Genomic DNA, 15,969 nt, shown 5'->3' with positions numbered 1-15,969 from the left:
GGCAAGTTTGCATGTCCATACTGCCACAAGGATACTGACTATTTATGGTTGAAATTTGGTTCCAAGCATTGCTACATGGGTCATCGCCGATTTTTGCCAATGGATCACAGGTGGCACCGCAACAAGATTAGCTTTAATAACCAAGTGGAAACCAGGGAGCCTCCAGTGCCACTGGATGGGGAAGGGGTGCTGTAATAGTATGAAAGCTTTGAGCAAGTGACATTTGGGAACACGACAAGAAAGAGGAAGAAGCGTGAAGAGGATACTAGATGGCACAATTGAAGGAAGAAGAGTATTTTTTTTTTGAACTGCCTTAATGGGAAAAGTTGCTTGTAAGGCATAATTTGGATATGATGCACATTGGAAAAAATATCTGTGAGAACATATCGGGGACTTTGCTTGACATGGCACGTAAATACAAGGATAGCGAGAAGGCTCGTCTTGACATGCAACATTTGGGCATGAGGAAGGATCAACATCCTTTGGTGATGAATGACAAATACAGTTTGCCTCCAGCGTTGTACAGTTTGGGTCAAGATGACAAGGTATATTTATGCAAATTTCTGCAAGGTGTCAAGATACCTGATGGTTACGCGTCTAATATCAAGAGATGTGTGGATGTGGCAAGGTGTAAGCTTTCTGAACTCAAAACTCATGACTATCATGTTATATTTCAGAAACTATTACCCATTGTGGTTCGTAATATACTGCCACAAGAGGTTGTTAAACCACTGATTGAGCTTAGTAGGTTCTTCAGTGCAATATGTTCAAATGAGTTGAGCACCGAAGAGTTAGAAAAATTAAGCATTTTGATTAGAGAGACTCTTTGTCGTCTAGAGATGATCTTCCCACCAGATTTTTTTGATATCATGATGCATTTGCCAGTTCATCTTGCTGAAGAGGCTAAACTAGGAGGACCTGTATGCTATAGATGGATGTATCCAATAGAGAGGTATCTACGTACGCTGAAAGGCTATGTGCGGAACAAAGCCTATCCTGAAGGTTCAATAGCAGAGGGATATATACTACAGGAGTGCATGACTTTTTGCTCTCACTTTTTGGATGACGTGGACACCAAGATTAATCGTCCAGAAAGCGTTGTAGTAAATGAACCATCAGCTGGTTTAAGCATATTCAGCAACATTGATTATACTAAGGATTTGCAATTGAATCAATTTCTAGGCTAGATATGCAGTGGATGAGGCACTGGATATTAACAAATTGTGATGAGGCTATTCCATATGTCAAGTAAGTAGTAATTTTAATTTACTTTCCTTTGCAGTATGCACGTACATATTTTTTTATCGACATTGTATTGCCCCCTTTTGCCCTTTACTGTTGTGAGCATATGGATTTACTCAGAAAACAGTCTGTCAGGAATGTTGAACAATGTCATAGAGATCAATTTATAAGCTAGTTCAAGCGTACGGTGAGCTACAATTTAATTTAACTTTATTGCTTTTAGTGCACGTGTACTTATATATTGTTGCAAATAGTTTAATTGACAATTAGGAAAATTTTTTATACATCTTGCAGATCAACAAACTTTATTTTATGCAGAAGGAAAAACAAGTGATGCCATGTATGCACTTTCTCAAGGACCAAACCATCGGGCGCGTGTTTTCAATAGGTGCTTCATCAATGGATTTCTGTTCAGAACTGCTCATGTAGAGAAGATTCTGATTACACAAAATAGTGGTGTTGTTGTGAATGGTGATGCTACTACTGGCAACATCGACTGGTATGGTCTAGTCAAAAAAATCTATGCACTAGATTTTCCTACACAAAAGGAAGTCATCCTGTTTCAATGTGACTGGTATGATGTGCCTGCTACCAGTAGGAGCAAAGGTAGAGGATTCAAGAAGGATCAGTATGGTATTATAGATATCAATACAACTCGATTGTGATATTTAAATGAACCTTACATTTTGGGGACACAGACTCAGCAAGTGTTTTATGTGAAAGGTTCGAAGAAACTAGATTGGTGTATTGTTATCAGAATGAACCCTAGAAATGTGTTTGCCATGCCCGAATCAGTAAGTATAGATAATGAGGAAGAAATTGATGTTGACTCACTTGACGTCGGAGTGGGAGATATGATCGATTCGGGTAGACATGAAGAGTTGACAAATTGGACTAAGTCATGCATTGAAGGTGTCACTGGTGACTCTTCTGTTATTCAAAAGGCACTTGCTGAATCCGTAACTGAACCAGGAACTATTGGCTTAGCAGATGAAGAAGAAGATGATGACACCGACGACTACATCAATGATGGATACGTTGCACCTGCGAATTCTACTGTGGAAGGAGTAGACGATGTGTTTTTTGTTTAAGTGTCATAATTTGTAGCACCTAAGTTTGACCTATTTTAATTAAAAATAAACATTTTTCAGCTTCAAACGAGCACAGTTCTGTTTTCACAGTTCTATATCACCAGTTTTTTATCTGAAAAGGGATGGCTAAGGACCAACAGGTTACTCATTTACTCAGCACGTGTATTATGAAATTCAAATAGTTACATCCTTCCTGTATAAATTCCAATTTTTTATTATTGTTTCAGTCTAAGAGGTACTTCTACAGTTCTACTGAAAGCCTAATTTTCACATGCATAAGTTATATGCAAAAGCCAATATCAATTTTCAAAGCCAATAATATGGCAAAGAAAATTGACAAACTTGATGCAGTTTCATCTATTTAACCTTCACAGTGAAGGCCTAACTCTCATTACTGAAGATTCGGGTTTTGGGGGTAGCACCAGGATGCTGCCGTGGTCGGTGACTTCGAGTTGAAGAAGTCGGAGGAGATCACCACTGCCCATGAAGGCTCAGCGTAGGACACGTGCGCGAGTCCTCAGCCCCTGCGGCGGCCGGCGACCTACCCGTTCCCTGGCGGCTGGCGTCAGACTCCAAGTGGTGCGCCCCTTGGTTGCGGAAGGAGCCGGGACGGTGCAGGAGCTCGGGTGGCGCAGGAGCTCGGGGCGGCGCGATTTGGGGCCTGGAAGGGTGAGGAATGGAAGGAGGGGGTTGGCGGCAGTGTAGCTGATTTGGGATGAAGTCAGTGAAACAGCAGAACAGAGCTGATTTCATAATGGGCCAGCCCACTTACTCGTTAGGTGCGCCAGCGTTCATGGCCACAATTTGGTACCACCTCGCTCACGAAGAAGCTCCTTGCCTTACTTAAAAGCGGAGGCACACAAGCATCAACGAATTCTTCTATCAAGTCATTGCTTTGCCATCTCATTCGCTACCTGACTGCTTGCTCTTGCTGGGCTCAGTTGGGCTCCCTCTGAGGTTGAGCCTGATCGGGCCCCTTGAGCAGGTAGTCCTTTTTTACTTTTATTATTTTTATTTGCATCTTATGCTAGTTTCGAACTACATATATTATGCATTTGGATCGCCCATATTTATTTTCATCTTATGCTAGTTTGGAACTACATATATTGTGCATTTCAATATTTGAATGAATTACGTCCTTTTTTTAATTTGCATCTTATGCTAGTTTGGAACTACATATATTGTGCATTTGGAACTATATATATTGTGCATCTCAATATTTGATGAATTACGTTGAATTTACCTAGTAGAGCACTAACCTCCCGAGTTTTCTACAAGTGTTTGTTTTTGTATTTCTACATCAAAATGTCGAACGTTCCTCCTCCGTATTTGTCGAAACTGACCTCACATCTGCTCTGAGGCAAACGCTCTAACCCATCGAGAAGCTCCATCCAAATTGGAGTTGATGTGAGCACTTCGAAGCTAGCTGAGTCTACAAAAGGGTGGGAGCATAAGGCGTCGACAAGGAAACCGTGGATGACAATTGGTTTAGAATTAGAATAGAATGAGGACCCTATACCGTGGATGACAATGGGTTTAGAATTAGAATAGAATGAGGACTTTATCGAACAAATAGAGGAAAGGCACCAATGGTTTTGGTCTATCTTTTCCTGATCTTTGTTTATCCCCTCAAAAAAAAGGCATGAGAGGACGTTGCAGATGTCCAGGACGAACATGACTTCTTCTAACGCTAGAAGACCACCGGAACAAACCCGAGAACAGAGCATGTCGTGAAAGACGCACACGGGGTAGGCATGCTTCGACTGTGTCTCCGGGGCACAGTTGAATGTAGATATTATGAACGTGAGGATAAGGATACCTGTCCGATAAACTAGGGCAAGTACTCCCCTAATGTGCTGATCGCTAGGGCATCCAGGATCCCAGCGCGCAGCGACGAGGACGATGGCGTATTAATTTTTTTCCTTCTAGAGGCCACACTGTGACTCCAATTTTTGCGCTAGAACTTCCGCACACTCGGTTTTGCGCATTTTTGTCTCCCTCGCTTCACGCGGTCTGCGGTTTTCTCCAGTTCAGCAGCTTAGTTTCCTTTAGTTTATGCATCTCTCATTTAAAGACAAACATAGAAATCAATCTAGAACTTCTATTTAAATAGCTGTAGCATTTTTTAGTATCTTTTTCTTTTTTTATATACCTGCAGGGGCGCTCCAAGCACATGCCAGAAACGCCATCTCCTGGTTTCAAAAAAAAAAAGAAACGTCGCCTCCTTCTTCTCCAACCGCACGCCGCCTCCTTCTCCAAGCGCCCCCCTCGCACCCTACTGCGCCCGCACCATGCCGGCCCCACGCCTCGCTTGCTCCTGGGTGTGCCCCACACACGCCGCCTCCTTCTCCAAGTGCCCCCCTCGCACCCTGCCACGCCCGTGCCCCGCTTGCCCCTGGGCGTGCCGTGCGCCCCACGCCCCAACCAATTTTTCCCGCTTGCCCTACCCAATTTTTCCCGCTTGCCCTGCCCAAATATCCCTTCCATATTTTCCAAATTGGATCTACTAAAAGTTCGGTGCCAACAATCTCGGTTCCTTGACGTGGGGGAGAGGGGGGTGACGACTCTCGGTTCCTTGACAAGATCGCCACTAAAGACAAAGAAAGGAGGCCGACTCCTCCCCACACCGCCGTCGACCAAGGGACCAACACCTCCCTTCATCCTCGTGATTGGCACACTGCAGGGTCCAATGATGAGGATGAGATTTTGTTTGATCGTCCCCCAACCAGGTATGTTATCTGAGGCTATTGCAAATCCAATCGAAATTCACCTAGGGTTATAGTCCTATCTGATATTGGATGATCTGGATACATGATGATTGGTTATATTCGTGGATTAAAAATTTCTACTTGGATAGGATTGTAATCTGTGCTACTGATATATGGAAAAATTCATAGATTAAAAATCTCTGCAACTGATTTATGAGAACTTGTTTATGCAAATGCCTTGCGCAGAATTTAGATACAGCTTTTGCTGAAATAAAAAGGTTACTTAAGAAAACATTGCTCATCTGATCCATGATTACACAGTTGGATTGTTGGCTTGTTACTGCCACAATAGGAGCTTAGTATTTTGTACAACCAAAGTTCAGAATAGCAACATATAAGTGCTACATTGTGAACAGGTTTAATTGAGATCATTCCAAAAGTTAATATTGCTCACTAGCATTTTCGTTGTTCACGAAAATCCACTCTGTGCTCATCTAGCAACTTTAGAAATACCCCTCCTCATGTTCATTTCTCAACAACTCCAACAAGTAGCATTAATGATTTATTAATATGGTTTAGAATGAGCAATGTTTCCTACTTCTCTGCTACTGATTTATTAATTTGATTTAAATCTCTCCTACTGATTTATGATTAATGATTTATTCATCAGATTTACTATATCATGTCCTTAAGTCTCCAATTACAATGTCCCATCCTGCTGTACAATGAAGAATTTTTTAAATTCAGTGATATCCACAACATCTATTTAATTACATAACTATGTCCGAATTGTGGTTGCAGACTCACTGGGGAGATGTGGCATGTAATTATCAAGTGCATCAGATATTGCCGAGTTCACTTGTGATAGGGCTCATATCACATTTTACAACTTGGTTTGTATAAAATCAAAGCTCGGGTACCGTGGACGGGACTTCTTGTACTATAAGGAGCGATGTGGCAGGGACACAGCAAGCCTCGTCTCAATTGATTATGACCTCCAAATCAAAGCCATGGTAGAAAACAATGTGAGAGAGAAGAAAATCAGGATACTGCTAACAAGGGATCAAGAGACTAACTTGTAGGTAACCATAACTCCCTTGAAACGACGAAGGGAAACAACTACACATGGATCAATGACAGAAGAACAAATTGATGCTTACAAGAAATAGCTTCAAAACCTGCAGCAAGATCAACCAAACACAGGTAGGTACAATTCCACCGGTCACAATTTATATAAGCTATGTGTCAGATTATCCATTACACTTACATATTCGTTACATGCAGAATTTAAAGATAATTATAGGGATGAAACCATCAAGACATATAAAGAATGGTTAAGGCGTGAAGACTATCTTCAAGACATTAGTAATTTCTATTCATTCACTCAGCACTCAAATATAATATTACTTGTGCGAACAAAAAATGTATAGACTAATCGATCCATTGTATGAAATGCAGTATCTTATTTAGATCAGGATGACAATGATGTTGAAAACCTTCTTGATGGCAGAGGTCTTGCTAGCATGCAATCAGCACCAACAGATAGGCCATCTCATGCTCGGCGTGAAAAAAAAGGCGAGAAACGGTGTGTTATGCATTTTAAATTTTTTTAATGTCATGTTCCCTACTGCAATTATTGACCATATTTTACTTAATGGATTCATAGGAGAATCCGGTGAAGGACGCAATAAAGGTGGACGTGGTGCCCTCAAGGGTTTATCAGCAGCCATAAAGAGGATAAGGAGCGGCTCACAGAAACCTAAAGTTGAATTTTCCACAAGGCTGGGAGGTCCCATAGGACCTAACAGCCCGTCATTTGTGGATGAAGTGGTAATGTTTACAAGGAAAAGGGCTCCACTTATTGGAGTCAAAAAGTGGAAAGACATACAGGAAAATGTGAAAAATTCTATAGCATCCGACATACTGGTATGTATGACGTTTAATTCTGTTGCCTGATTGCTATAAGAAATCTCAAATAACCAAATACTTCTCCTTTTGAATGTGTTCTCACATAAACAGAATAGGTGGGAGCTTGTAAACGTTGATGATGAAAAGGAAAAGATTTGGGCCATCGCAAAGGAGCGATACAAATGATGGAGATCAACATACAGTGCTACGTACAAGGTGTACAACAGTTATGCTGGAAGAATGAAACACAAGCCAGAAGACATTGACATTGCTGAATGGCACTACCTGCTGTTGTATTTTGGATCTCCTGATTTCAAGGTTTGATAGCATTTCCTTTTCGTCCTTTCATAAATCACATGTCAGAATTATTATTTTGATCAGTGCACTACTAACGTATGTTTTTACTTAAACCTTACGCAGAAAGCTAGCAATCAGAACTCCAACAACCGTAAGGAACAAAAGACAAACCATATCATGGGGTCCAAGTCATTTTCCAAAATTAGCCATGAGCAGGTAATGATTCGACATGCTGTATGGTCTTTTTGCATACATGTCAAGCTAGTGTGCTTCATTCATGCCATCATAGAGAGATCCGGATACAGGAGAAGAACCAAGTGATTTAAATCTTTGGAAGAGTACTCATATGAAGAATGGGCAATGGTCAGATGAAGCATCTAAGGCTGTCTATGTAAGTAATTTATAGAGTAAACCGGTAACAACATGATTCATAATATTTTTCATGTCCAATGCTAACACCAATGCTGTTGTTTCAATTAGGACAATGCATGCCTAATACTTTCCGAGAGAGAACACAATGATGATACATATTCCATCTCGACTACTGAGGAAAACAATGTTTTCCAAACATCCTACAAGCAAAGTACAGGATGCAAAACCTCTATAAAACATGGTCATGGTTACTTGTCTAAAAATCCATCACGCAGTGAATTGCTGAACGCTCAGATCCAATAGCAAGCTCGTGCTACAGAAGCGGCCAACCGGAGAAATAATGTACTCCAAGATAAGGTTGACAAGTTAGAAGAACAACTTGCAAATGAAAAGGTTGAAAGGGAAAGGATATTGGAAGAAAAATTGATACAAATTCAACAAGAAGAGAATAAGAAAAGGCGAGCACTTAGGGAAGAAATCATGTTAGAGTTGGTATCAAAGATTGAAGAACAGAGACAAACCCCATTACTTCAGGTAAAAGCCATTTGGATATTTGTTACACACATGAGCATATTGGAATGTGTTTTGTAGCTAAATTCCTTCCACCTGGTTTTCCTATGTAGTGTTTTTCCTATGTAGACTGACCCACGGAGCGTCATCCCAAGTGCAGCTACGCCAACAGTTGACAAAAATGCTACCAAATATAGAACGGGTACAGTGTCTTGAGGTCTTTTTCAAAGCAGCAAAAGCAATGTGGCAGAAGAATATATTACTTCACATCAACTACTGAATGCTGCTACAAAACGTGTACGCACAAGAAGCCAACAGGTATGCAAAAGCAAACCTGATTTCTAATCTATGTTTAAGTGCTTTAGTAAATTTATCCAAATTTTAAGCCATCATTGAAGAAAACAAGGGTTGTACTTGGTTAGAAATCAGCTAGAAATATAATTTGTTACGAAGAGAGTTGTTGTCTCAAATAGTTGAAAATTCAAGTATTTGGTTTGTCCCATCATCCAACTGAATTCTGAAATATATCTTGAACTACTTCCAAGGGATAAAATAGGATTGACTAGGTGATCAGTTGAGTAGAGTTCCAAACTTTGTCTAATGTATGAAGTGATTTCTTTTATGGTTCTGTCTTGGTACACCTAGGTTGCTAAAGATGTGGTATTTCCCGCATGCTTATTTTCGATGAATCCTTTCTAACTTGTAGTGTGTATATTAAACATAGCTTTGGGGTTTCCTGTCTGTAATCCGTTGCAGCAGTGATCCTCTTATCGACAACTAAAACGCATCCGTGATGAAGTGTCAGGATGTACATGTCGGTGTGGCACAGAACAATCTTGTTTGAGGCAGAGGACACCCGGTGGGTTCAGGCCTGCTTGGTAGGTGATGGCCGCTGCAAGAGTAGTGAGCAGCAGAACAAGAGAGCGAGCCCTCTCCAGCACTTGATGTTCTTGCTGCTTGGCACTAACAACATCACAGAGAAAAAAACTCCATCTAAAATTACTGAGCAAACAAATTCCATCTCAAATTAACTGCAAGGACGAAGAAGGATTTGTGCTATGTAATACCTGCCATTCGAATTACCAGTGTTTGGCTGTCGTTGAGTGCTCTGCCCCAAACAAGATTGTTCTGTGATTGTTCTGTGCTATGATATATTTGAACAATAATGAGCGGTTAGTTCATGCATATGTGCAATATTTTTTATTCATTATCGGTTAAGATGTGAACTATTGCCAATTCAGACTTTGGTTGGAGATTGCTTCGAATTGCATGACATTTTGTGTTGTTGGCTTTGTGTTGTTGGGACAGGAGCCATCATATTTCGTTCCAATGAGCTTCTTCTCTTTTGTCCCTTTTGAAATATATCTAATTTGTTATGAAGAGAGTTGTTGTCTCACATATATCTTTTGTTTCTGAATTCTGAACTCATCATGCCTGCTGTGGTGGTTCGAACTGGATGTTTGCTAACTGATTACTTTTGGAAAAATTTGGGTTGCAATACTAGACATTGTGATCAAGGCTGTGACTTACTCATGAATTTTGCTGATGCACTGCATTCTTTTTTCCAACAAGAACATTCATCTTAAATGGATCGCACGGACTCGGAGTCATGCCATGGTTGATACAAGGAAAATCAATGTAGTGCATGCTTCCTATAGCCTACATAACATAGATTTAGCACTGTTGAGCACCCAACGCTAGTTATGAACTATTTTTGATTCGGAGAATGTATTTGACACTTTTACTTTATGATTGTCATGATGGCTTGGTTTCATATTCATATTCATATTTTGGTGAAATGATTTGTTGCAAGAACGATTCAATATCCAAATATATAAAATGCAATGTGTTGCGAAAAACATCTTCCTGTTGCAAAAAGAATTACATCTTCCTGTTGCAAAAATAAATAAATGCAACAATTCTAGTTCGTTGCTATAAGTTATTACCACAAATGTATATCATTGCAAAACAAATAGTGTGCCACAATCTATATTTTGTTGCAATATTTTTTATTGACTCTATATATTTTCCATTGCAAAAAAATTTATTGCCACAAAAGAAAAAATATGTAATAATACTTAATAACCTTTTGCAACATATTTTCTTGCTTCTAAATATTTTCCGTTGCAAAATGAACTGTTGCCACCAAACATGTTTTCATGGCGCTATAGTTTATTTCCATGAAAGAAATTGTGTTGGCATAGGGTCTGTCACAACGAAATATTTTCCGTTGCAAAATAAATTATTGCCACCAAACATGTTTCCATGGAAATATAGTTTATTTCCACGAAAGAAATTGTGTTGGCATAGGATCTGTCACAACGAAATATTTTCCATTGCAAAACGAATTATTACCACCAAACATGTTTTCATGGAAATATAGTTTATTTCCACGAAAGAAATTGTGTTGGCATAGGATCTGTCACAACGAAATATTTTTCATTGCAAAACGAATTATTGCCACAGTGTCAGTCCGTTGTAACTACATACTATAGCAATGCCTACTTGCGAGCAATACATGCTAATGTCACGGCATCAATAGTTGCAATACTCTATAATGCAATGAACAAGTGTGTGGCAATTACCATAATATTGCAACAGACAAAAAAAACCGTTGCAATGTGCTATTGCAACGGAGGTACTTGTCACGGCTGCCAACCAACCTGACTTTGCTGCAAATGCTACCTATTGCAACTATATTGGCCATATTACCACACTTTTCCTCCGTTGCAATAGACCAAAAATCTAGTAGTGGCGGCTGTGTAGACGAGCTGGGCCGGCTCGGGCGCGGGAGAGGGCGGAGGTGAGCCGGGCCGAGAGGGAGGGCGGGCTGAAAGGGAGGTTGTGGCCCATGTTAGGTTTAAATGGTTTCCCATTTATTTTAAGGGGGTTTTAGGTTAAAATTTGAAATGGATTTCAAATTTGAAGGGGGTTTGAAGTGTGGGCTTGAGCTAGATATAAAGATGGAGTATTTTGGGAGGGTTCGGGGTTCAAGGTGTTTGGACATGTCTAAGATTGAATAGTGGTCTGTTAAAGGTTTGATTTAGAATTAATATTCATATTCAAGTGGAATATGAGTTTCAGGATTTTTGGAAAAAGGATTATTACGAGAATATCATTCCTAGGGTTTCGGAGGTTCTAAGAATTTGACAGCGAGAGGGTTTGTTATAGGTAGATTCGTGGATTTGTAATTAATATTGTAATAAAATTCAAATATTACTTCTAGGATTTAGGAGAAGAAAATATTAGAAAGAGAGAGAGCTTGAGCAATCAAATGCAACAAACGTGCTAGTATTTTATGTATTATTTATTTGTAAAATGATTTTGAATTTTTTGGGAAAAGAAATGTGTTTAATTCAAAGAAAATTTTTGAAAAATCCGTATTTTTAAATGCTTAAAAAACAGGATGTTACATCAACATATATATGTAGCAAAAGATTGTCAAAGTGTAGTGTTACTATGTTAGTATTATTAGTACTTATTTGCCTTATTATGCTTTATTAATCTCTAACACTGATGCGAATTGAGCGTAGATCAGCTGGTAAGGTTTCTTGTGGTGGAACTTGCCCACCAAAGTTCAAGTCCTTGATTTGACGCTGACTTGATGCTAGTGCTTGCATTTTCCCTTGATTTAACCGGCGTATATTTTCGGTGGTAGGCGACGTGCCCGTCGGCAGCGAGATGCCAGTAGTGACTTCGTCAATTTCAAAAATTTATCGATTTAATTTTTCAGAGGTACTCATTGGGTAGGTTACGTGCGTATATTCGTTAAGGCCTGTACGTGAGCTACTGTGAGGGTTTAAAAATCGAGTGCTAGATCTTCTAATGATGGGACCCATTTTCGACAGAAAAAAGAGCAAAACAGAAAACTGACGTGGCTTTCCTTCAGTCCTCGCTTCCCCAAGAGACCACGGCGTACGCCGTACGCCGGTGTGGACGCTCTCCAGTCTCCAGTCAAACCAAACTCGCTGCTGCCGGCCGTGGCGTGCCGTTTCTTACCGCCCACCTCCGCCAACCCCCATGATTGCGGCGGCTACAAGAGGCGGGCTCAGCGGCCCCCGAATCCTCCTCTCCCTCGCCGTCCTCGCCCTCGCCATTGCCCTCGTCTCGCGCTCCCTCGCCCCGACGGTCCCGGACATGGCCGACGACCTGCCCGCCTCCATCTACGACATCGCTGTCAAGGTAGGTGGCTATTGCCTCCTGATGCGGAGAGATCTGCTAAGCTTTCTTTCCCCTCTGCTTTTCCGCCAGTTCATTGACTCGTAGTTTGGTGAAATAATTGGGGGTTTTCTTAACGGTAAATAATAATTGGGTTTTTTTTTTTATGTTGGGGTAGTGAATCTTGCTTGCAATTTGAGCAATTGGTGATAGGATGGTTGTTTTAGTCGCCAAGATTGCTCATTCCGTGGTACTAATTGCGGATGAGACGCTGATTTTATTGTTCCTGCTGCGTTGGTCTGAAGATTATATAGTTGATCTGTATCTGGCTAGTGAGTGAATGGGGAATAAACAAGTGTTGACTTGATGGAACCCGAGAAGGATCATGTCCCCTTAGTGGAACCGTAAGATTTGGCTTTTCTTTGTCACGCGCTCTGGAGCTGAAACGCTACCCTTTCCTAGTTGGGCTAGTTTCTGTTGCTGTCACTGCAAAGATGAACTTTTTGGCTAGACATGTGTCAAAAGCGAACTAATATCTAATAACTATCTCAAAGCGTGTATATATAATTATATATACAGTTTGCTCAGCATGTGATAGACAGCATTAAGATCGATGCTCAGTAAGGAACTTGGCATGGTACCTGTGGTGCTCAACTCATACCCTGCAACAGTCTATGAGGAGGTTGTGCGCCTTTTGCTTTCACCCAGCATGATTAACTTGACTTCTAGAGTTTCTTATAATTTTACAACTGAAAATAGTTACGTGTACTCAACTTATATGTTCTACAATTTTTCGCAGATTTATTAGTGAACTGATGTTTTGTTTTTCTCAAGGATATTAGAGGGAATGATATAAAACTGAGTGACTACGCTGGAAAGGTTCTTCTTATTGTTAACGTTGCATCGCAATGGTAATTTTGAACCTGAGCTTGACATTCCTTCTCTGTTTCTATCTGTCGGACTTTAAGTATATGACCATATTGTCAATTTCTAAAAAATAACAGTCCTGTAATGCGTTCAGGATCACTATTACCCAAATTTTGATTCAGTCATTTGATTAAAAATGTTGTTGATCTACTTTTTCCATATCTGGAGAATTTTATAAACGGATACTATGTCTGTCAAGATTATATATTCTATACTTAGTTGGATACTATGCGTACAGGATCACTATTACCCAAATTTTGATTTATTCATTTGATCAGAAATATGGTTGATCTACTTTTTGCATATCTGGAGAAGTTTATAAAAGGATACTATGTCTATCAGAAATATGATTGATCTACTTTTTCCATATTGTGGATGGTTAATCTAACATTATATATTCTGTACTTAGTCAGATATTTATTCGTACTTGTTGCTGTCCATGTTACAGTCCAGTCATGTTGCAAAAAAAAATCATTCCAGTGTAGCAAACTTATGGTCTGTTGTACTTGTTGCAGTCTTGTCGGACTAATGTCTGATATATATGCCATATAGCTGTGCTTTTAATTTATTATTACACAGTTTAAGTACAGAGTATGTATGAAACTGGAGGTTCATTGGTTTAACTTTATTTTTGTAGTGGATTAACTAATTCGAATTACAAAGAGCTGAATGTCTTGTATGACAAGTACAGACAAAAAGGTATTTTTACGGAACTGAGATCCTTTGCAGACTCAAATTACCTGGTATCAGACTAAAACATGTCTTTTTGCCAAAAGAAAATAAACCTTCATTTGGATTCTTTTCGTTTTTTCCATTTAGGCCTTGAGATACTTGCATTTCCATGCAACCAATTTGCTGGTCAAGAGCCTGGCAGCAATGAAGATATTCAGGAGACAGTTTGTACTAGGTTCAAAGCAGAGTTTCCTATTTTCGAGAAGGTAAGAATTTGATTTCTGAGCTGCTTGTGTCTTCTATTTCTTTTGTAATAACAATAATAATAACATCAATATGTAAATTCAGAGTTTTCTACCTTAATTCTCATGTCTTGGTTCTATTGGGCACATTGCATATCAATCATCAAATCTGCAGATCCATTTAGATCAATATGTAAAGTCAGAGGTTTTCTGGTCCATTTCTCCAAAAGTCCAGTTAATTTACTATACATCCAGCTGGAATCTGAACCAAACTAGTAGAACAGGAAACTGCCAAAAGTCACTTTAAAGTTTTAATCCTTTCACTAGATTTTCTCTCTCCATATCCTCTGACCTCTGATGGATCTTTTTTAATTAGTAAACTTTAAGGTTATTGCATACAACCTTTGACAGTTCTTGTGTGGATGTCGTTTTCTGTTTCAGTAAACTGACCTGAATAATCTGCAAAAGCAGTAAAAGAAAAGAATAAAAAATCAAATAAAATTATCCTTCTGCTGAAAGAGAAAAGAAAACAAATCAATATCGACTGGTTTAGAAAGAAATAAAGCTCGCCTGCTTCTACAGTGTGGGATAAATATATTGCTAGATCTTGCAACGGTAGGAGACTAGACAGTCAGTGAGCTTTGTAGAAAGAACTATAGACCTTGAAGTTTTAATTAAGGATAAATTTGAAAAAGATCAACAAATTCTTATTCCAAATATGTGACGATCTACTAGCATTCCTTCTACATATTGATTCCTGTGCATGGATCCAATGGGATACCATTTGGAATCAGATGGAGTATTTGGTTACCCCTGGTGTTCTGTGCAAACTACATATCAGTTGGATTTGTCATGCATACTCAAAGTTTCATTCACTGTCTCGCAGATTAATGTGAATGGTAAGGACGCTGCACCATTGTTCAAGTACTTGAAATCACAGAAAGGAGGCTTCCTTGGAGATGGCATTAAATGGAACTTCACCAAATTTCTTGTTGATAAAGATGGCAAGGTTGCTGGGCGATATGCTCCGACGAGTTCTCCTTTGAAGATAGAGGCTGGTTTCTCTTCTTCCCAACTGCATTTTTGCTTTTTTTTTTGTTCCCTAAATGCTGATACATTTCATTGTTGTGATTTTTTCTACAGAATGACATCCAGAAGCTTCTTGGCACCACACCATAATTGGTTTGTGAATCACGTCCTCAGATTCTGTATGTCGCTCTTCTGAGCTGTATTATTATTGAAAATAAGGAGCTCGGACATCTCAGTTTGTGTTTCTGCAGTTGAAATTAAGATGGTCTAGTGAACTTTTCATGAAAATGCCACTTGTTAATCTTTACTAGAGGAGATGCACGTGCCATAGGTTTTAGAAATCTAGGCAAATTTCGCTATATTTTACTTCCAAAATTTAGCATGTAAATAATTATCATGATTATGTTGAGTGATTCAGTGATAACATGATATGTGCAAGTGCTCATGTTAAACAACATTTTAAACAGGAACAAAATAAAAAGAATTAGGAGATACCTAGGGGATGGGTCGTTGCCGGAGTTCGCTGCTCCGTTCTCAGTTGGAATAGTCATGTTATTCGGTTTACCTTAGTTGATGTAGCCGAACAAGATTGATGTCATCTCAATTCCATGCAGTGAAAACTCCTTCGAGCAGCGACGTAGTCGTACACCCAAATGACCTTCTGGACGTAGAGGGAAGTAGTCGAATAGGATGTAGTAGTTCTGAGAGCGAGCAGTCGCATCAAACGCTCCTAAAATCTTGATTGCCTGTTTATCCTGAGCAGGATCTTTAGCGACAGTCGTGGTTCTAGAGGTTCTACTCTTGCTAGTTCAG

General features: G+C 39.6%; 1 protein-coding gene across 2 annotated transcripts; it reads left to right on the top strand.

Moving 5' to 3' along the window:
• The first annotated feature begins 12,053 nt into the window (after nt 1-12,053).
• On the top strand, nt 12,054-15,594 carry LOC117834752 (probable glutathione peroxidase 2). 2 transcript variants are annotated; one of them, XM_034714280.2, is made up of 6 exons: nt 12,054-12,310; nt 13,121-13,197; nt 13,851-13,912; nt 14,033-14,151; nt 15,014-15,185; nt 15,271-15,594. In XM_034714280.2, exons 1-6 carry the CDS (start codon nt 12,149-12,151, stop codon nt 15,273-15,275), a joined length of 597 nt encoding a protein of 198 aa, XP_034570171.1. In that variant the 5' UTR covers nt 12,054-12,148; the 3' UTR covers nt 15,276-15,594. The 2 variants fall into 2 exon arrangements, with proteins under 2 accessions (XP_034570171.1, XP_034570170.1); XM_034714279.2 differs by having other exon boundaries at nt 12,056-12,310; nt 15,014-15,181.
• The last annotated feature ends 375 nt before the right edge of the window (nt 15,595-15,969 follow it).

The sequence above is a fragment of the Setaria viridis genome, chromosome 8 (assembly GCF_005286985.2).
Source record: "Setaria viridis chromosome 8, Setaria_viridis_v4.0, whole genome shotgun sequence".
Classification (NCBI taxonomy): domain Eukaryota; kingdom Viridiplantae; phylum Streptophyta; class Magnoliopsida; order Poales; family Poaceae; genus Setaria; species Setaria viridis.
The sequence above is the reverse complement of the archived record's forward strand: the minus strand, read 5'-3'. Positions and strand labels throughout refer to the sequence as shown.

What these genes read in the sequence shown, in the direction of transcription:
- LOC117834752 (XM_034714279.2), top strand. Translation starts at nt 12,149, where the DNA reads ATGATTGCGGCGGCTACAAGAGGCGGGCTCAGCGGCCCCCGAATCCTC. An exon ending in TGACAAGTACAGACAAAAAG is followed by an intron (nt 13,913 to 14,032) that starts GTATTTTTACGG and finishes TTTTCCATTTAG; the next exon opens with GCCTTGAGATACTTGCATTT. An exon ending in AGTTTCCTATTTTCGAGAAG is followed by an intron (nt 14,152 to 15,013) that starts GTAAGAATTTGA and finishes ACTGTCTCGCAG; the next exon opens with ATTAATGTGAATGGTAAGGA.